We start from the raw sequence: 21,461 nt of genomic DNA on the forward strand, positions 1-21,461 counted from the left end.
AGAGTGAGCAAGCTCCCGCTCCAAGCAGCCAGAGGTGGCGGTGGAGCTTCACAGAGCCGGGGAGGCTGGAGAAGTCCTGCGGGAACCGAGGGGGTGTGACAGGGCAGCTGCGGCCCAGGGGGGCCGATTAAAGTCCAGCGGCCACGGGGTGCTCCAGTGTGTTGAGCAGAGGGTGCCCCTCTTCTTCCCAGTTCTGGGCTCCAGAGGCAGCACAGGGGACCCTAAGAAAAGGCAAAATCTTGAGAGAAGCTCTGGGATATGGGATTGGTGTCTGTACGGATGCGTAGGAAGTAGATGTGGGCGTCTGCCCCTGTGCACTGACCAAGGCGTCGTCTGTCCTCTCGGCAAAAAGTGTAAGTCCAGTGTCCTGGTAGTTCGTCCAGCGCTGGCCTGGGATGGAGAGGCTCATGCAGTCTTCCCGGAATGGGGGCTCTAACCCAGACCACCCTGACCTTCAGTCCCATCTTGCAGGTCTATTTTGAATGGTTCCTTAGGGCTGTGGCCATGGGCTGGGGGCCGTCTGGCAGGCCCCCTTTGCTCCCCCGAGTGCAGTTGTGCCCTGGTCCCCGTGTGCAGGTGTGTGCCACTTGGAGAGGAGTCTGGGCTGGACTCTTGCCTGGTCCTCTTCCTGGCCGTGGGAAATGCTGGTTAGCGTTGCACTGGGTAGGACAGGTGTGGGGGACACTCAGCATGTATGCAGGAGGCCCATCCTGCAGATCCGGTCTGTGGCAAGGAGGGCTGGGCATCTCGGTCACCCTGAAAACCAGTCCCAGGGCCCTCCTGTTGGTGTGTTACTGTTGACCGTGGGGGTGAAAAATAGGGGCTGGGGTGCCTTGGGTGGGGTCTGGGTGACTGTCCCATGTGCCTCCTGCTTGTTGAGCAGCTGCAAAGGAGCTGGGAGGTGTGGCCCCCTCCACCCCCGTCTGCTCCTTCCCTTGCGGAATTCCCAGAGGTCAGACGCCCGAGGTGCTGTCCTTTCTGCCTCCATCTCTCGGTCAGTAGGTGATTACCAGCACAGAAGGACTCTGGCTGGGTTTTTCTGTGATGCCTTAAGAGGCTGCTGTTTTTTGAGATGTGTGATTTTAATCCACGCCGGAGGCGGGAGAGTTCTAGCACACACAGCGAGCGCACCCGACTCCGTGGATGGGTGGGGTGGCACACTTCACGCGTGGCATGTGGCTTGGGTCACGACCTACCGTGTCTAACAATGAGAGACATCGTTCTGATTTAAGTTTACTGTAAAAGGTATTTCCTAGTCATGTGTAGAATATGGTCAAGAAAGATTAACCCCATGTTTAAATTTTTGAAAACCAGTTTGGGTACACGTGGCCAAAAATAGTCTTATATTGACTGGAAAAGATTCTGCTCCCCTTCCCTTGGATATGTAAAAAAGAAAAATGTGATTCAGATTAATATAAGCTCACTAAAGCAAAATAAAATAAAAGTAGATGCATGAGATGTTTTGGGTGAAAAGTGAAAAAGAAAACAAAACCTATCAACGGGGACCCGTGGTTTCTTTACCTGGCTCACGGTGCACGTGTCTTCCCTCGTGGCCGAGCTGCTGGTGTGGTGCAGATGTGGGGCCGTGGAGGGGTGCCAGCGCCCTCTGCCTCCACGGTCTTTCCAGCCCCGCCCTTGACGCGGGTTTCCCTGATGGACGAGAGTTTCGGGGTCAGAGTGACATTACTAAGTGAGGCCCGCTCATGTGGACAACAGGCTTTCTTTGTCCTGGCACCCAAAATGAGACTTAGACACAGACTGTTCCTTGCATGTCCCGTTTATTTAAAGTTAAGAGAAAGGAATATTTGTTTGGGGCGAGACACTCTGATAATGGACACTGTTGACAGAATGTCTTCCAGGTGTTGTCCAGCTGGTGTCCCATGGTGGGGACAGGAAGCCCCCATGGGGCAAGGAGGCGCCGGGCAGGTGCACGTGGCGCTTCTCCGGGGTGCTGCAGCCTTGCTCTAGGGTCCCGTGGTGCCGGCCCTGTGTCTTCCCGCCTTTGCCACGTGTGCGGTGGCTGTTGCTTCAGTAGGCCCTCTGTCTCTCCTGTCCCTCTGCTGGGCGTCCGCTCAGCTTCTTCCCGGCTCAGGCTAGTGCCCTGCCGAAGTCCTGGCATCTCACACAAGTGCGCCAGGGCACCCTGGAGGCCTGCATTGCTGCCAAGGGAGGCAGCTAAACCTCATTCTCGGTGGCACTGTGAGTCTCCAAGGCAGATGTCGTGGGGCAGAGCCAGGTGGCCTTACACAGCATCCTGCACATTCCGGAGCCATGACCGCCCTTCGCCCGCTCTCCTGACTCGTTCCTGACACTGCGTGGCCGGTGGGAGCTCACAAATATACTTCATGGTGGCAGTGACCAGAGATCTAATCGTAGGGAAAGTGGCTCCCCTCCAGGCAGTGGGCACTCTGTAGAGTGATGACCCGTGCCCTCAGATTCGGGGGGTGGGGTGCTGATTTTATGAAGTCCTTATTGTGGCTGCAGGAGGCACAGTTGGAGGGAGCCTGGGGACGTGGGGGCTGGGATGAAGGACTGAGTCCGGGGGTGAGCCGGGGGCCGTGCCAGAGGCAGCAGCACCCTGGCAGGCCTTGTCCCAGAGCTGCAGGGCCAGCAGCAGTGTGGCCTGTGGTTGGGCGTGGGGCAGCCGTGGGCTGTGAGGGAGCGTTGCCACGTTGGATGCTCAGCCACCCAAGGCCACCCCCTTCTGCCCCATGAACCCCTATGCCTGCAGTTCCACAGTCATGGGGTGGGACCCGGGGGACCTGGGGCGCTGACTCTCCCCGCTTCTCCCATGTTTCATCAGATTCCGCATCCTCCTGATTTTACCCACGAAGTGTTTCCAGAACCTTCCTCTGCTGTTAGCACCCAGTGTGGCCCCACGTTCACGACATCTTTCAGCTCCACTTCCCACACGGCGTTGTTTTTTGTCAAGGGCACATGCCAGCTTCATTTTGGGTGTCTGCCGTTCCAGCTACGGGCAGTTAAGACGTACTGTTTTCATATGTTGGGCAAACCTAAGGTGATTTCTCCATGTACTCCGGCCGCCGCCTTCCCCACCAGCGTTGTGTTAAAGACCAGGGCAGACGTGATGTTGGTTTCTCAGGCCCTAGAGGCTGAGACTCATGGCCCTTGTTAGGGAACGGGAACCCCACACCCCAGGAGAGCAGCCTGGGTGCTGCAGGAAGTAGCTAGGGGCAGGGGCGTGAGTCCCGGGACCCCTTGGGGCTTTGCTGGTGTGCAGGAGAGCGAGGCAGGAGCAGGGTCATTTCCTTTGCGGCGCTGTATTGGGCTCGGGCTTCTCTCTGCCTTGGCTGAGTAGAGGGAGGGATGCAGCGGCTGCAGGAAGGCCTTGCTCATGCACAGAAGGTGAGTGGACGGGAGGTATGAGCGGCGCTTGGCACTGGGGGTCCCGCGTCCCCGCAGGGCTTCCTGGAGGCTGTTGCGAGCCAGCAATCAGGGCGCTGGTGCAGGGCGAGCCCGAGCGAGGGCGCGGGGTTTCCAGGGACACACGTGTGGGGCTGCTGCATGGCTTTGGGGTTCTCACTTCGCAGTTGCCCCCTTGCCATTATCCGCTGTGGAGTGTGGTCGGAACAGGTTTTCGTTTTCTGGTGCTGCGGGGCAGCAGCAACACCGGGGTGTCCGTCCCTGAGGCCGTGCGGTTAGGGGCAGAGAGATGACTGTCGGCAGCTCCACTTGCTTACGGAGGGAAGCCTTGTTAGAAGGGGCGCAGCGCCGTCTGTCAGGTGGAGACGGGGAGGAGGCGCCCCGGGACTGGATCGAGAAAGAACGGGCCTCACATGAGGCGGCCGGGCACACGGCTGGCAGGCGGCCCCCGAGCTGATGTGTCCTTGTCCTCAGATGCAGTGGGCTGCGGTACGCACGTCTGAACACACCGTGCGTGCGTGCTGTTCTCGCTGAGAACTTGGGTTTGTCTGCCTCGCATGTTGCCCAGAGTCCCAGAGGTTTTGTTCAGCGGAAGGAAGTTGTGCAGGCCTGCGGGGGCGCCACGCACAGGGGTCTGTTTGCGGGTGAGGACCCAGCAGGGTTGGAGGGAGCTCTCCCCACAGGCAGATTCCGTTGCTGCCTGGCCACTTCCCCTTCTCCTTTTAATTGAATAAACTTCATTTTGGAATGGCTGTAGGCTTACAGAAGTATTGCAGAGACAGTACAGAGAATTCCTGTGTACCCCCGACCAGCTTCGTGTATTGTCAGCCTCCTCCTTGTCATGTTTAAAGAGCTAACACTGATCTCTTCTGTCCCGGGAGCCCCTCCAGCAGCCACTGTATAGGCATAATGTCCCCTCAGGCTCCTCTGGGCTGCGACAGTGTCTCTGGCTCCCCGGCTTTGAGGAGGACTGGTCAGGGTGCTGTGGGACGTCCCTCTGCCGGGACTTGGTTGATGCTCTTCTCATGAGTGGACTGGGTTGTGAGTTTGGGGAGAAGGCCACGGAGACCACGCACCCTCCTCGTCACGGCACATCAGAGTCGGTGCCGTCGACGTGACTTGTCCGTGTTGCTGCTGCCCCTCCTCTCCCGGCTGAGGTCCTGTCTGCCACGCGTCAGGACACTTGTGCAGGGGACACGGGTCTCCTGGCCCTGCATGTTCATTTGTTCAGTCACTGATCATGTCAGTGTGGGGCTTCAGGTGTCTGTCCTCTTGCTCTAGGAGCTTAACCGTCCTGGGGACCCGTGACATGGGAAGAGAGAGCCAGAGTTCAGTAGCCGTGACCGCAGGAAGTTTAAGTGAGTTTACAGAAGAGTCTCACTGCACCAGCTCCGTCCGTCTCCGGCGGAGCCTGGTAGAACACTGGAAGCCTTAACTGTGACTTTGCTCCCGCCGCCCCACTTAGCATCAGTTTTCCAAAACGTTGGTTTTCTGATCCTTTTATCTGTGCTTTACTTTGGCAGTTCTCCTAAAGGGCTCCTTTGTTGCTAGCGAGGACGGCTGTGCAACCTCCTTTTCTCTTCCCCACCTTCCTGGCCCCCCAAAAGAAGAAAGGATTATCTCCAGAAACTTGGACCGAGGTCGGGGAGGCTCAGGGGGTCCCTTCCTGTGGAGGAAGCGCCTTTGCCATGTCCCTCTGCGAGAGGACAGAGCCTGCACTTCAAAGAGCACCAAGAGCAGATGCCAGACGGCCGTGGGGGTGCGGGGTCAGGGTCAGGGCCGCGGGGTGCGCTGCATGGCTGCTCGCCTCTGACTGTCGACAGTGAAAACCTCGTTTTGTCTTAAACACAGCAGCGCTCCACGTGGCCCCTCGCCCCCACCCGGCCCCGGCCCCGGCCTGCAGCCCTGCCGCCCAGAGCTCTGCCTTGATCCTTGCCCAGAGCCCGGATGTCAGGCAGCGGAGTATCTGCTAAAGATGGAGTCGATGCATAGAAATGAACTGCTTCGGTTCCGCGGGGTTCAGGGAGCAGAGTGGGGCCGTTTGCGTTCGGTGGGAGCAGTGGCTTCGCACACCCAGCGCCTGTGTGCTGCTGAGGACCCATGTTCGCATCGTGCTCCACTGTGAAGACAGCCCTTCCTTAACCCCTGGCGTGTGGGGACCAGATGCCTTTCATTTAGGGTCCCCTTTGTGATAATCTGTGCTCGGGGTACTGGGCATCCTTGAAACTTTCAAATTCTAGGGTAGGACATTTTCATGGTGTTGGATTACTTACAGAAATTATTTACTGACATATCCATTGTTACGTTTGCTTTTTCCTAAAAGATTTCTTGATCGGCCTGTTGTGGGCATGGCCTTAGATCCCTGTGTGGGATGGGGCCTGGTGAGAAAAGGCTCCTGGGCCCCAGGCAGCGGGTGGGCCCCTGCAGAGAGCACCTAAGGGCAGGTCTCCCCCGCCCCACCCTCTCCCACCACATTTAACATCCACGGGGTCTGTGACCTGACCTACAGTGTCCTGGGGTCACTGAGTTGAGCTTTACCTAGTTGGGTAGACTGATACTTTAATCTTGTAAGTTTTTTGACAAAACAAGACAAAAAACATTTTTTTAAGATTTTCTTTATTTGAGAGAGAGACAGAAAGCGGGCTCGATGGGGGGGAGGGGCAGAGGGAGAAGCAGAGCGGAGAGCCTGAAGTGGGGCTCAGTCCCGGGACCCGGGTCAGGATCTGAGCTGAAGGCAGACGCATAGCCGACTGAGCCACCCAGGGCCCCGGCAAGGCAAAATTTTAACATGTTTTTCTCCTTTTGTTTTTTAGGTATTCATTTGGTAAGTGAAAATCAGAAACGTACTCCGTGGGAGTTTAGCGTTGCATGTGGGGTATGTATTTGTATGCTTCTCCTGTGTGTCATCAGCATGGCAGGTGTCACTGTGTTGTCTGATGTCAGTTACTTAACCTGGAATCGTGGCCCACGCTGGCTTCCTTGCCCGAGTGGTGGACCAGTGCAGATAAGGGGACTGGTAATGTGCAGGTGTGTTTGTGTAGATGGCAGTGTCCACACGGCTGGGACGAGTAGTCCCACAGCGGTGACCGCGCTGTGTTATCACGGATCAGTTCTGTGCCTTGGGGGAAGGTCAGGCCATCCTGCAGGCCAGCCTCTCCCCACTCTAGGCCGTGCCGAGTTCGCAGGGGACACACGCCTGTGGAGGGGTTCGCCTGGGGCTAACACTGGACGACACCCCAGAGGCGGTCGGGTTTCTCCTTGGTTTGGTAAGGGGGGGACTTCAGGTCCCCCCCCCAGCCCGTGTTCTGTGGGGAATGGTGCACCCAGAGTGAACATGTGGAGCAGGGTTTGTTCAGAAACGTGCAGGCAGTGGGCCCAAGGCTGCTGGCGGGGTTGAGGAGAGGACAGCCCCCAAGTGGGCGGGGCTGGGCACGGCACAGCTTCCCTCTGGGTCGAACCACCTTGCGTGCTGATACCACAGAGACGTCTGCTCACTCCCGGGGTCATGACTACCCACACGCCCCACAGCACAACACCCCTAGTGCCCAGGCAGAATCCCCAGCCACAGGAGGAATCCCCAGGGTCTCGCACAGCTGTCGTGACTGGGCATGAAGCCCTAGTGAATGAAGACAAGAGCTCTCAGGAGAGAAACTGATGAGATGAGAAAAGAACCCAGTGGAAGATACAATATTTGAAATGAAAGACTCCCTGGATGGGCTGGCTGGCAGGGTGGGGGTGACAGCGGGGGGTGGAGGGGTCCTAGAGGCGCCCGGGCCAGGCAGAGCTCAGGCGCCCTTGGGAAGAGCTCAGAGATTGGTGGCATGTGTATGGAGCCCTGAGGGGAGGGGACAGCTGGAGGAAGTTTCCAGATGCGGTACAAGACACAGATGTCAGACCCAGGCAGCCCAGTGAACCCCGCACAGCATGAGCGGGAAGAGGCTGTGCCTCCCCGCTCATCCACGTGCTGCTGAAAACCCGGGGGAGAGGGAGCATTTTGAAAGCAGTGGGGGAAACAGGCCATGGCCCTCAGTGCCCAGGAGCAGTGGGCCCGTGCACCTTGGTGCTGACATGGGAGCTGGGACCCTGTGTGGGCTCGGAGGCTTCAGATCGGGGGAGTGAACTCAGTGTCCAAAGGCGCACTTGGGGCGCCACCATGGGGCTCCAGGCTGCGCGGGAGGGACGGGAGGGAAAGCCAGGCTTCAGACAGCAGAGCCGAGCGCGGAGAGCGGGAATCTGTGGGTCACCGTGAAAGCCTGTGTTCCTCCTCTGTCTTTCTTTACAGCACTCCCGACAAAATAGGTTGTTTGCGCTCTGAGATTGACGGTGCCCCAGAGCAGACACACGCGACAGGCTGAGGGAGCGCAGCGGGTCCGTCCACATGGCTGCGGGTCTCCATGCGTTACGTGACGCTGCACAACTTTCTAACAATATTTATTTATACGAGAGAGAGAGAGAGAGAGCGCGTGCGCACACGCATGCAGGGCGGGGAGGGGCAGACGGAGAGAGAAACTTCGCAGACTGCACTGAGCTCGGAGCCCGACACGGGGCTCCGTCCCACGACCCTGAGGTCGGGGCCTGAGCTGAAACCGCAGCCACCCAGCAGCCCACAAAGCTGTGCAACGTGAGGGACAGTTAGGAAGGATGAGGGTGCGTAATAGTCCCTCGAGCTGTCACTGGAACAGCGTCTGCCCGCAGACGGAGGTGAGGACCCAGCGCCAACGGGATGCATCACGGAGACACTCAGAGCTGAGAGCACGTGATGGGAGAGTGGTGGAATTAGAGGGGACCGAGCTGTTCCCGGTGGGGGCAGGAGCACCGACCCCCAGGGGTAAAGCGGCAGGACGGAGAAGAGGGCCAGGGGAGGACCACTGGCGCGGCACTGCCCTGCCCGGTCCCTGGCTCAGGAGGTGGTCACGAGCGGCTCACCCAGGTAACCGGTGATGCGTCCTGTCAAGGGCACATGGGACACCGCAAGGCACAGTAGCCACGTCCTGGCCATTAGCAAGCATGACACTGAGAAGGGAGCACATCCTGTATGGTTCTGCTCTGAATCCCCAGCACTGGCTCAGGAGGGTGGTGCCGTGACTAGTTTCACCTTTCACCTTGGACCAAGCCCTGGGGGCGAGAGGGCAAGGAGAGACCCCCCCCCAGCAACCATCCCAGATGTGGCAGGCCTGCTTCTGCTCTGCCAGCCTCCCTGGGCCTGTGCGAGAAGGCCTGGGGCAGGGCAGGAGGGGCGTGACTGCCCACAGACCCCGCTCCCCACTCCTACAAGGAGCAGAAGCCGGGAACAATGGGGAAGAAGCAGACGCTATATACCAGACAGGGGCCCCAACTGTGCTACCACACTACTTGGGGTGTTTCTGAGTGGGGCGGAGGGGGTCGCAGGAGTGCTAGGAAAGGCCACCCCAAGGCTGCGGGTGAAGCTGGGCCAGGGGCTGAGAGCGCCTGCTCCCACCCTGTGCTGACACAGCGGCCCGCAGGCAGGCAGGTGGGTGGGCAGGGTGCCCCTATGACAGAGCCTGCCCCAGGCCCCGTCTGGAGGCAGCAGCAGCCTGCGGTCATGGTCACAGAGGGCACCGATGGCAGCCACAGACCCAGGCACATCCTGTTTCTGGGCTTGACGGCCCCATCCCTGACTGCAGCCTCACTGCAGATCCTCGTTTCTGGGTGGTTATGTGCCTTCAGGACCTACTGTTCTTGTACACAGCACAGATGACCCTGATGTTGGAGCCCTCAGCTCAGGGCTCTGAAATACAGGGAGGTGTCCGTCAGGGGTCCCAGCCCGCAGAGGAGCCAGAAAGATGGGCCAGAAGGAGGCACTGGGAACAGGGCATCCTTGCTGGGCCTGCAGCCAGGCGGCCAGACTCATCAGCCTGGAGGCACCCGCCGCAACCTGAGGTGGGGGAAGGAAAGAGCAGAGCATTGGAGGCTGGAGGAGAGATAGACAACAGGCAGAAGAGCATTTAAAGGAATAAAAGCCAAGACCTTTCTAAAAATGAATGAAAGGCACATGCCACAGATCCAGGAATTTCAGAGACCACCCCACACCCTTCTGCATATATCAAACGGGTGAAAACCAGCAGGATGAGAGAATCTTCCCTGCGGCCAGCGGCCCCTCGGCGCCCGAGTGGAGGGAAGTCCCCTTGGTCGGCCCGCACAACGCCTTCCCCAAGAAGGCGCGTGAGGCTCTCCTCAGTGGTCTGCCCGGAGTGCTGACGGGGTCTTCAGGGAAGAGGGGCCCGACGTCGGCAGAAGTTGCATCAACTCAATGAAAGGAAGAATATCGCGGTTTATTAAGAGGAGGGTGAATACAGGCTTGTCGCTGGTTCCTGGTTACCTGAAAAGGTAGTTGAGAAAGCAAGCGTCTAAATTTGAAATTGCAAGTGAAGCTATTCATTTGTCGTGGGCCCGTGTCCCTCAGCAACTTCCTAGCCTGCTGGACGCAGCCGCCCTTGGCGTCCAGAGCCGCCAGCGCCTTCCTGGTCCGCTGCGCCCACACGTGGTCTTCCTGCTCGGGTTTGTGCTTTTGTCTGAAGCAAGAAGCAAGCAATACAGCGATCTCAGGATCTGTCTCATCCCACTTGCCGGTGCAGTAGTGCGGTCTAAGCAGTCAGCCGTGTGGCTGCGACCGGGAAAGGACCAGCTGTGAGTTCGGGCGTGAGGTTCGTGGTCAGCGAGAGCATGTGGCCCCTCTGATTGGGATTCATGTGACCTCAAGATTCTCCTCCAAGAAACCTGCCTTCTCCCTCTCTTGCTAAGATCTATTTGATTTACCTGAACTTGTAACAGTATAGTGTTTCCAGTTGTTAGGACTGAGAAAACGTCAGACCCTCGCTCCCTTTCAGGTGGGAGAGGCCCCTGTGCTCTGACGGACCGCACTGGGGCAGTTACCATAAATGAGCATCCAATCCGCTTTTGTGAAGCCAGCAAAAGTGGAAGCGCTGGTGTGTGGCTGTGAAGGGACAGGTGTGGCAGACGCAGCAGGAAGACCCCACTCAGGAGACACCTTTGGGGTTCGAAGGGCTCTCTGAGCTGAGGTGACGGCTGCGGGAGATCAGCGGCTGCAGAGGTTCCCAGGCCAGTCGTGAGTGGAGCGCGGCGCTGGCCGCTCCCGCTGAAGCTCTGGCATTTAGGGAACCCTGGTGGGGAAGTGGTGCACGAGGCCTCCTGTGGGAAACTAGAGGCTGAGTCCGGAGCCCCAGCCCCTTGGATCCCCGCGCCGGGTGGCACATGGGCCTTGTGGGTGCTGTGAGGCCAGGGCCACGTCCATGGCGGGAGAGTTGCTGCCGGGAGACCCGGCCAACAGCCACTGTTTTGCTCGCAGCTCAATCAGATCTGCCGTCCATCTGTGCGTCGTGGGTGTTAACCTGGCGCTGACAAGCCGCAGCTGTGTCGGTGGGAGCCCGTGACGCCCGCGGAGCTTGCTAGCAAGCTGCTGACTTGCTGACCCGTCTCCTGCGGAAGGAGGCCCCGAGGAAGACGGCGTCATGTGGTGTCTGCGCCGTGCAGCCGCGGGCCCTTCTCACAGACCGCCGAGCAGCCGGGGTCCAGAGCGCCGCTGACAGCTACCGCTGGCTCGCCACATTCAGACCACCACACGGCTCCGGGCACTTTCTTCCTCCCCAGTCTCAGAGAACAAGCAGCCAGCTGCTCCGGTGCGGCCCGGGAGCCAGGCCCCTGAACCACCACGCGGGAAGGACTGAGACCTTACGGCAGTGTCCCCTAGGCCTCACCTGGGCCTGCCTATGAGAATTCGCTTCTTGTTCGTTTGAAGTCTGTTTATTGTGTCTTTGTTTTGCACAGTGGACTTTGATGATGGCGGGGCCGCCCTGGGGATTGCCTGCTGAGCGCACAGCTGCCCGGAGCACGTTCTCGAGCGGTGAGCCCCAGCTGGCGGGCCGCTGAGCGGCTCCCTCCACGCGTCCGGAGCCACGGTGGGCTGGGTCGTTGAGAGCCCGGTGCGACCGGGTGCAGCCCCTTGGGTGCCATGTGCGCCTGCATGTCACAGCCCGCGTCCGCTGCGCTGGAAAGCTCTGTGGACTCGCTGGCCAGGACTCCAGTGGGCACGTCTGTTTTCTTCGGGGGACTCAAGCAGCTGCCTTCTCTGACCCTCGAAGGACATGGTGGGTGAAGTACTAACTCCCTTCAGTTTGGGAAGTGGGCTGCACGGCCAAGCTCTCTTTCTAGGCACCTTCCCCTTGTTAGGAACGACCGTGCGCTTCTCAGGGTATCTGTGTTTCTGGAACATGTTCCCCTTTCATAAGAGGTCCCGTCTGCAGTGTGAGTGGCCCCGGGACCCCGGGGGTCTCGAGTGCCCGTTTGCCCCTGGGTGGGACTGCCGGGTCAGGTGACGGCCATGTGAGTGGGGCTGTTTGCTCGGGGAAACAGGAAAAGCACAGGGCGCGTTTTGAGAAGTTGCTTTGCGGGCCGTGTCTCTGCAGCAGCTTTCCGCGGGGCTGCGCTTCGAAGGCCACTGGTTTGGTCACTTCTACTTCAGAGATGGGTCTAAATGTAATTAATTCAGGTCCCCACTAAGTGCTGACTGTTTCCTGCTCCCCTGCAGAATGTGTGCTTTTTTGGTACTCGTGAGCTCAGGCTGGGGGACTCGCTCAGACTTCACTCTGTCCTTGAAAGCAGCGTAGGCACCAACAGGCCCGGCCCAGCTGGTGCTTCTAGTCTTTTTTGCCCAGAAGGGGCTGCTCTTAGCCCACGGCCGCCCAATATTGCCTGGGTGCTGACGGCCGCCTGTGTTTGGTGAGGTTGGGACCCACAAAGGGCCCCACAGCCCTTTCTTGGAGCTGAGTGCAGCCACTGAATCCCAGATGTTTCTGCAGAGGCAGGCCCCTCAGGCCTGGCGTGTCCGAGAGCTCCAGGAGAGGCTGGCTGGCAGCCGCAGTGGGAACAGTCTCTGCGGCCAGGAGCTGAGCCATCTCAGGGGTCCTTGTGTCCCCTTCCACATACTTTGAGGAAGATGGGTGCTTTGCTGAGGCCTCTTCTGTCGGTCAAGGCCCCTGAGGTCCTAGAGTGTTTCCAGCCCTGAAAAGGATCATGTAACTTCGAGTGTGATTTTGGCTCAGTGCGTGCAGGTGTCGGCCTCCAGGTGGTCTCCCAGGCAGATCCGGGGCTCCACCTCCCCGGACACTGATCTTCCGTCAGGACCTTCTGGAACTTCACTGTTCGGAAGGGCGCAGCGTGCTTCACGAGTGCATTTGGTTTACACTCAGGAGTCCTCCTTCAAGGGATGATATTTCTATAGGTTTTTATCACTCCTGCTGCTGTGTGGGGTTTGTTTGTTTGTGGGTGTGGTTCAGAAGGTCCCTTGCTGGGGGCCATGGAAATCTGGCCCTGTCCAAGGCCCAGCAGCCCAGCCGAGGGCGGGGAACCGCGAGTAAGCACGGACATAGCCTTGCTCCCTGCATGTACCTCAGCCTTTCGCGTTGGCGGGGCGGAAGGCAGCCTCTTGGCCAGGTCCGCTTTGTTTTTGCTCAAACATTGCTGACAGATTGAAAGCTCACACGGTGCCTGAACACGGGAAGCAACTAAGCACAGGTCTTCCTTGGTTAGACAGGGAGCCTGAGCACCCCTTTCTGGTCCCTGGGGTGTGATTGGTCTTATGGAAGGCTTTCGGGATGCTCCATGTCTGGGGACATTCCTTTGTGGGAAAAGAGCATTCCGTTTTCACCGCGGGCCCATCTGGCTGAGAATTGGATGCTTTAGGGAGCCCTGGTTTCAGTAAGAAGCTCAGTGAACTGTTGATCTATCCTGACGTGCCCAGTGCTGAGTGTCAGCTAGTCCTTGGGCCTGCAGGTATCAGTAGGCCCGGCTGCAAACCACTGAGTCAGGGAGCAGGACCCTGGAGGAGCCTGGGGGCTGACCGCAATCTCACGGAGGCTTAGAGGGCTGGCTAGCAGCAGGAGGTCCGTGGGTGAGCTGTGGGGATGGGCGGGCAGGTGCTGGTCCTGCACAGTCGGTGTCTGGCAGGGAGTGGATGTGCAGGTGGGGCCCACACCTGCTGTGCAGGGCTTTGAGGGCAGGTGCTTTGCTGCAGGGACTCGTACAAGCCGGCTGTGTCTGTGCTCGGGAGACACGGGCAGAAGCAGCCCCTTTGGGCGTTCGGCACTCCCCTCTTGTCCAGAGGGATGCTTTGGCTGGTGCCTTATTAAGTCTGATTTTCAGGCAGGTCCAGTGCTGGCATCGATGTTTATGTGGCCTGGACTTTTGAACTCCGGTGTCTGTCCCAGCAGCACGTCCCACCAGCCGTTGTGAATTAAATGCTGCCTGTGACCCCTTACCCTTGCTGCTCTTAAATTCATGCTTTAAAAACAGCTTAATGAGGGGTTTACTGGTCCAATTGGAAGTTTTTATTAAAACCTATTAGTGCTGGAGCGGAGCCTGCCTACAGGAAGCGATTAGGCAGCCACGGAGTTCCAGGCGGACTGGGCTGCAGCAGGTCCCACCAAACCGTTTCCAGACCCTTGTGGCCCCAGCACTGGGCTTTGCCTGGTTCTCATATCCTCTGCTTTAATTTATGGTTCGTCTAATTCCCTTCCCAGCCCCCATGTCCAAGAAAGCAGTTTCTTTTAATCAAATTATTCCCGTAATCAGACGCAGCCTGGCCTGCCCTGTCCTGTCTTGTGAGCTTGCCCGGCTGGGCACCCTTTCAGGGGAGTCTTTCCCTGCTGTTTCCTGGGTGCTCAGGCTTGAGGCAGCCACTCTCCTAGCACAGCCCCCACAGGTCTCGGCCGGCACCCTTCCTCCCTGCTGCCTGAGAATGAGAGGGCCCCTCGGCACTGTTCGGATTTGGTCTCTTGTCTGCTCGTGTCCTTAGGAAGGACAGAGAAGCCTGTATCCAGTGATTTCCAGAGCTGCCGTGTGGCATGCGTGGGCTCTGAACCATGTCCACTAGCAGAGACGCGCATTTCCAAAGTGGGAAAAACAGTCTTGAACAGTCTCTGCTGCACGGTCAGTGTGAGCAGCCCTAGTTGCCTGTGACAGCCTGAGAGGGGCCCGGAGTGTGAACGCCATCAGCCTCTGCCCTGTCTGAATTTCAGGTGCTTTCTCAAACAGGGTCTTGGGGTTGGTCCTGATCTGGGGGGAGCATTCTTGCCTCCTCCCCCCCCCACCCCCCCCACCCACCCCCGCTGTCCTCTCTTTGGCCTGATGTCTCTGTCTGCACACACAGTTCCCTTCTCTGCTCACTGGGAACACCAGTGCTTCCTGCTGCTGGAGAAGGAGCCGTCAATGAGGGGCTGGGGCCTGGGGGTCACCCAAGACACCCTCCCCACAAGAAGCATCCGGTGCTCCTGGCTGTGACCCACTTGGCACAGTGGTCCCCTGGAGACTAGCATGTGGAAGGGGAAAAGGCAGGACTAGGGTGCTGGGGGCCCTTACGGGGAGTCTCTCACGGTACTGGGTTCTCCTTCCCTGTGTGCGTGCACAGTGAACATGCCTGGTTTTCAGTCTTCTCTTTTTCATCTAACGTTTTCTCCTCCCTTCCGTGTTAACCCCCTCCCTTACACCCTCTCTTACGCTCATCCCTCCTCAGAGCTGTGTGCAAAGGTGGATGCATGCGCACGTGCACTCAGGTTAAGGCCACTGTAACCGGACGGGGCCGCGCTGCGTGCATATCTGCCACTCTGTTTTCACTCAGGACTATCTGGTGAAAATTCTTTCGTTGGACCTACAAGAAAACATATTTTAAAGACTTTTTTTCTTACATGATCATTAACCTTTTGCTTATAGCTAGATGTGAATCTAGCTGCCCATTTCCATTTCTAAAACTTGATAATCTCTTTAATAAGCAGAATTCTAGAATAGTGAAGATCCATTTTGTTGCTTTAATCCATACTTGTAGTTCTGAGTCCATTTGGGTGGCTTTTGTCTGAAGTGCTTCTAAACTGTCTTTTATCAAACTGCATAGATATGGATTTTGACTAACATTTGCTTTTTTGGCCTTCAGATTTATTTCTAATAATTTGAAACATAAATGTGAAAAACGATTTGTACCCAACTTAATACGCCTTTCAAACAGGAAAGTCACTAAAGATTAAAATATGGCAAAGAATGTGCTTTGGAATTAACATAGTGTCGGTGGTGCATTAGGGTAACATCTAACATCATGGTTGATGAACTATTGTCTCCTGGGTGCTGGTGCCCTAGCGGTTGAAAAACTGGTTTTGTTACCACTCCGTTTTCTGGAGACTTGCTGCAAGTCCCTATGGCCAGGACTGTCTGACTGCCACAGGCTCTCCCTTCCCCCCTCCCACTGTTGCCATCATGGCTACATGCTGTTAGGAGTGGCCTTTCCACCCCCACCCTGGGCAATGCTGAGTGGTTGTCTGTTCCCTCCTTTATTCCTGTGGTCAAAACTATCATGGGTCTTTTCAAATAAGTGGTTTTATCTGATTTTTAAAAAAATGTGTTCTAGCTCATTAATTTGTACTTTTTATATGTTTCCTCTTTCTGGGAGGAAGGGGTTTATTATTTTCTAAGATTCTGAGCTGATTGTTAAACTCATTAATTTTCCATCTCTTTTTAGCTGCTAATGAAAGCATGGAGGCAGGTCACCACTCCCCTCTGACTGTGTCCCTGGCCCATCCAGCCTGTCAGCTGAGATTCTAGTGTCTTTCTGACAATGGCACATAGTGTAGTTTTATAATCATCAGTGCTGATGCTTCTATAGTCCAAGTGCTGTTTAGAGAAGAGTTCCAAAAATCCCAAGCCCTCAGGGTTTTATAGGTGACCTTTTGTTGATCAATTTCTGATTTTAGTACATTGTAAGCAGATAATCAGGCCTGAAGGTTGTTCTTTTAATTATTAAAAAAAATAAAGTAGACATGTGCACAGATTAGAAATTGTATTACACAGCTTCTAACAAAAACAGCAGTATCTTTTACCTCCGCTCACCCCATTCTGTTTCCTGGAGCAAATCCTTTACTCCTTCTACCACTGCTGGTATTTTCCTCCATATTTCTGAATAATACATTTATGTAGATTATTCTTGGTATACGCTTTTAGACTTTATATTCTTCCTGTTATGAACGATAAGGATTACTCTCCCTTATCTCTGATTCTCTTTCTCCATCTCAGTACAGATATGTCACAAATATAATTTATGAAACTCCTGTTCAGTCATTGTGTAAATGTCAGCTGCTGAGCCAACAGTGAATTGTGCTCATTTGTTTCTAATAACTCTTTGTTTTTCCTGAAGTTAATAGTTGCCTCTTCTTTTTTGGTTTTCCTTGTTTTTCATCTCTGATCATGCTTCACCATTCCATTCCAAATTCACCAGCACAACTGCTTGTTTCCTCCCAATACTATTTTTACAGACTCAAACGTGTTAGATAATCTGTCAGTTCCTTTTCCCCCCTTCACGGAGATTTCTGCTGTGGAACTGAAGCCACCTGGAGTGGATACTTTATGGGCCCCTGGATTTGGAGATTGTGGGGCAGGCTAACTCTTGCCAGATTGGGTGGGTACCAGTGACTTATTTGTCCTTCCTCCCATCCTAGAGATCCTTACGGTTCACAGAGGGTGGTCCCAGTTGTGCTAGGGGTAAGGCTCAGAGGCACAGTCATTTCTCCACTGCCTTCTTCCCCATGTATATTCCAGGGCATCATTCTTAGGAAGGGTCATTTTTAAGCCCTCATCTTCATCACATATTATATAAGGACAGCTAAAAGCAACTGGTGAGATGAGTCCTTCCCTTTACTTCTCCAGCATTAGTAGTTGCCTGACTGAGGCAAGATGAACCATCGCCCGTATGCTCTTTCCCTACCGGGTACACACTGGTGTGTCCTGAATCACAGTGGACAGCTGAGAGGCCAGAGATGGGCTTTGGTCTCCTCAGACACCATTGCAACCACTGGCTGGCCTGGAACCTCCAGAATCTGGTGTGTGTCCCTGGAGCTTCCTGGCTCCAATACCCCATTGTCAGATGCAAGAGGAACACAGCGTCGGCGAGCCTGACCTTTGCCAACGCCAGTAACAGGGAGAAGCATTGTTAGGTTAGCCCTGGAGTAGCAGCTGTGTGCCAGTTTCTTTTGTAAATGCTTTGATATTTTAAAACAGAAATTTTAAGCAAGGAAGCCATGCTTTGTTGCTGTTACAATAGCAGCTCTTGTCTGTGTGGATCCGTTGAGTGAAGACACTGATACTGGAGCAGTTCTAGTGCTGTGATTGGTTCCTGAGTGCATAGAACACATCTCTTCTTAATGGTTTGTGTCCTTTTCTTACTGAATATTTTATAGCTCTTTTAAAGTAGGATCCCTGCACTTACGTTGGTTGGTCTCAGATTTAAATATCTTTGACAAGGTAGAGCATTGCTGGTTTTCCATTTGGCTTTAGCCTCAGTGAATGTCTTTTGAGCATTTAGGAGACTTACGTGCAGACAGGATTGTGATACATTTTTGTGCCACGTCCATTCACACTTACTGGCCTCCTTACTAGGCTGCTCCCACTGTGGGACACGGCCCCCAGGACAGCGGGTGCTCCCCAGCCCCGGGCCCAGCTTTGTTTTTCTCCAGCTCACCACCCTCTGATGTGGGTTTTTATGTGTATGTCGGTTTATCGTTTCTCTGCCTGCCCTCCTCCCTTGGGACAGCGCATGAGTGCTGGGGCTTCACGGGTTGCCCAGCATCCCCGCAGCACACAGGATGGGGGAGCTCAATCACAGCGCGGCTGGTCCATGGTGACCCTGCACACAGGTCCACACTCAGATGCCACAAGGAGGCAAGTGGGCTGGGTTTGTATAAGTCGCCACACATTCTTGTGTTGTCACTCTTCTCAAGGCTGCTGGCAGCTCAGGAGCCCAAGCGTGGTGTGGTGCATGGCATGTTGTATAGAGAAAGCTGACCAGGATTTTCCCCCCGATGGCGTGTCTCCTGAACCCAGAGCACTAGCACAAAGCACCACAGTTCTGGTGTTTCTGCGAGATGGTCGTGTTGACGCACATATGCCATTCCCAGGGACTCCATCGGCCTCCATGGCACGGCAGCCTCGGGTGTAAGAACACAACAGCTCCTCAGTACTCCTGTGTCCAGGAGACGCGCTGAGCAGAATGTCTACAGTGCATTGATTAAACCCAACCAGAGGCAAAGCACAAATGGATAACCAACCACGGAGCAAGAGACACCACCTGAGGTCCCATCTGAGGTCTGTGCTCCTCACATCAGCCAGGGGGAATTCAGAATTAACAGTGGCGTGGCCGTGCTTTGTTCCCAGGTTGCAAACAAAAATGAGAGGTGGCTCTTGTCCAAGGCAGAGCCCCCAGGACCCTGTCCTCTTCACGATGGTCAGGTGCATGCCTGTCTGGGGGCAAGGCCTCACGAGCCAGGTGCTGACCAGAGGCTCTAACTTGTACCAGGTGGAGTGATGTCAACAGGACTTTTAAAAAGATGATCTTGACATAGTTTCTCTCACAGAAATGTTGCAGAGAAAAGTGCAGAGGCCTCATCAGCCTTCACCCTGCATCCCTGCAGGTGGCACATAACTGTGGTCGGAATTGAGACGTCAGCACTGGCAGGACTGTCGACTGAACCAGACTGTGGTTGGGTTTCTCCAGCTTGTTCACCAGTGCCCCTTCCCGCCCCAGGGCCCCTCCCGGGGCCACACTGCACTTGGCCGCCTCGTGTCCTTCGTCCCCGTCCCCTCTGGTCTGCGGCAGTCCGTAGGACTTCCCTGGCTTTTCATGACCTTGCTCGTTTTGAGCAGTTCTGGTGCATTTGGTCCGATGCCCCTCATGTTGGGTTTGCCTGGTGTTTCTTGGGATGAGACGGGTCACAGAGGCGAGGTGCCCTTGTCACCAGATCGGGTGCCCGAGTCCACGCGACTCGCTGCGGAGGATGCCGACCTGGATTGCCTGGTGAGGGTGTGTTTCCAGGTGTCTCCTCCCGTCTGTTCCCTGTCCCGTGGAAGCCGGGCCCTGGGCCCAGCCCGAGCCCCACGGGAGGGAGGACTCGGCACCACCCTGGGAAGGGGGGTCTCCACAGGGGAATTTCTCTGTGAGGAAGGTTCGTGTCTCCTCTCCACGTCTTCGCCAGTCCGCACGTTGAGTGAGGCTCCGGGTCATGGTCCCACGCCGTTCCAGGTGGTGGGTGTCAAACAATTTGTGGATCTACGTTAAAGTCACATAGTCATTAAAAATTGGGGGAGATTTTTTGAGGCTGTGCAGTTGTCCTGTTTTTGCCTTCAAGAACTGCCCACCGATTTAGGCTTCCCTGCGGCCGTCACTACTGTGATGTTCTGGTAGTGATTTTTCCGTTTCCCTCATTCCTTCTTTGGAATTCCCCTATGGAAGAGCTGTCCTTTCTCCCCCATTTATCAAATACGTGCTTACGTTGCTGTGGCTACTCGTTCAGTTCTCATAGAGTAGGATCTGGCACTGGGGGACCTGCTTCGCTGCTCATTGCCCAGCCGTGGCTGTGGGGAGCCCCTAGGCTGGCTACCACACCCTTGCTGAGTCCCCCACCTCCCGACTTCTTAGCCCTACAGGAGCTGCAGGCCCATCTCATGACTTCTCTCCCGCAGCCCTCTCTTCAGCTCTTTCCCCAGGGGCCCTGGTTCCTTGTCGCAGAGAACAGTGTTAGACACCGTGGCCTGGGTGTTGGGTGTGCTTGTCGCTGGTGGGGTGGCACGGCTTCTCTGCCCTGCAGTGGACAGAGCCAGGAAGTGTGTGAACACTTAGAGCACACCACTGACAAGCCGTGAGCCGTGACTCGGACCTGGATGAACCTCAGAGGCCTCACGCTGCAGGAGACGAGCCCTCTCAGCTGCTGCCCACGGCGTGATCCCGGGTCGGGGCCGGGGCGCAGGCTGCCTGCTGGTTGTGATGGGGCTTCTCAAATCCACACCTGTGTCGACGCATGAAACTGGGGCACAGAGTCTGTGGGAACTGCACTGCTCGTCAGTGTGCTAGGAACCCATGACTGCTCTAAAAAATAACATTGAGAAGTATACAGCACAAAGAGTAAATTTCAGCATACATAAATCTTTAAAACACTAAGCAGGATGTGTGGGGAAGGCAAATAGAAACTGTACCAAACCTGCTTATCAACACGCAGTGTTTACACACACGTATGTGTTCTGTAGGGCACGTATTACACGTTACAGGTGACGTGTTGTATTTGTGTTTTGTTCTACCTTCTGTGTATGACCTCCCTGCATATGTGTCTACTTAAGCACACTGAGGGGTCGAAGAAGGCGTTTTCACTGTGCCCTAGGTCTGACCACACAACGCAGGAGACGGCCTCGACGTTCGAGGGCTGTTACCATCCATAGAGGCATTTATAAAACAGACTGCAAACCCGCAGTAAACAGCGAGTGGTTCGTGGAGCAGTTTTAGGTAGCTAATAAGCACGTGAAGTAATTCAGCCCGTGGTCGGGAGACTGTTGTTAAACCAACAGCAAACTGCTTAACCCGGCCTCGGGCTGGGGAGGAGCATCTGCGGTGGCTCTGACGGTGGCTGGGCACCCGGGCCCCACCGCGAGCTCACAAGTCCGTGCGCCCTCCTTGGAGGACAGGGTGGCCACACAGTCTTCGAGGTGTGTGTGCCTGTGGGTCCTGCGGTTTTCTACAGCAGGGTTAAGGGTGTGCAGAGAGACTGTGAGGGCTTCGTCACTGTGTTTACGGCGGGAGAAAATGGAAATATGCTTAAAGGCTCAGCCATGGAGAATTAGTTACAATTACATCTCTGTGGGTTACTAAACCATATGATTTAATGATGCAAAAATATAGTTAAGATATATGAAAATGGGTTTTAAACTATGTACTGTATTCCATTTTTGCTTCTGAAAAAATCTTTCGAAATTATTTGGAAGTATATGATCAAGGAGTTAGATGTATCTCTAGGTAATCAGATCACTTTTCTTCTGAGTTCCCATTTATTTTCACTCAGCATTTTTGCTCTCGATTAAGGATTAATTTGTTTTAATAACACTACTTCTAATAAATTGGTTCTAATACAATGAAATCAATGTTAGATCAAATGTGAACTGATGTGAGCTGGGCACAACACAGGAGGAGACATTGCTCCCAAAAGGCTTTGAGGAGCCCAGGTGGGGACAGGGAGGGCAGG

General features: G+C 55.6%; 1 protein-coding gene across 1 annotated transcript in view; it reads left to right on the forward strand.

The window, feature by feature from the left end:
• Positions 1 to 21,461, forward strand: part of LOC148110553 (lipase maturation factor 1-like) — a 46,638-nt gene that overhangs the window by 12,687 nt on the left and 12,490 nt on the right. The window contains exon 3 of the mRNA XM_087853922.1: positions 6,198 to 6,259. Coding sequence (XP_087710048.1) covers positions 6,198 to 6,216 — 19 coding nt within the window. The 3' untranslated portion in view covers positions 6,217 to 6,259. The remainder of the gene's footprint in view (positions 1 to 6,197; positions 6,260 to 21,461) is intronic.

Source organism: Ursus americanus, chromosome 2, assembly GCF_024610735.1.
Source record: "Ursus americanus isolate L20-20 chromosome 2, mUrsAme1.1.p, whole genome shotgun sequence".
NCBI classification, from domain to species: Eukaryota; Metazoa; Chordata; class Mammalia; order Carnivora; family Ursidae; genus Ursus; species Ursus americanus.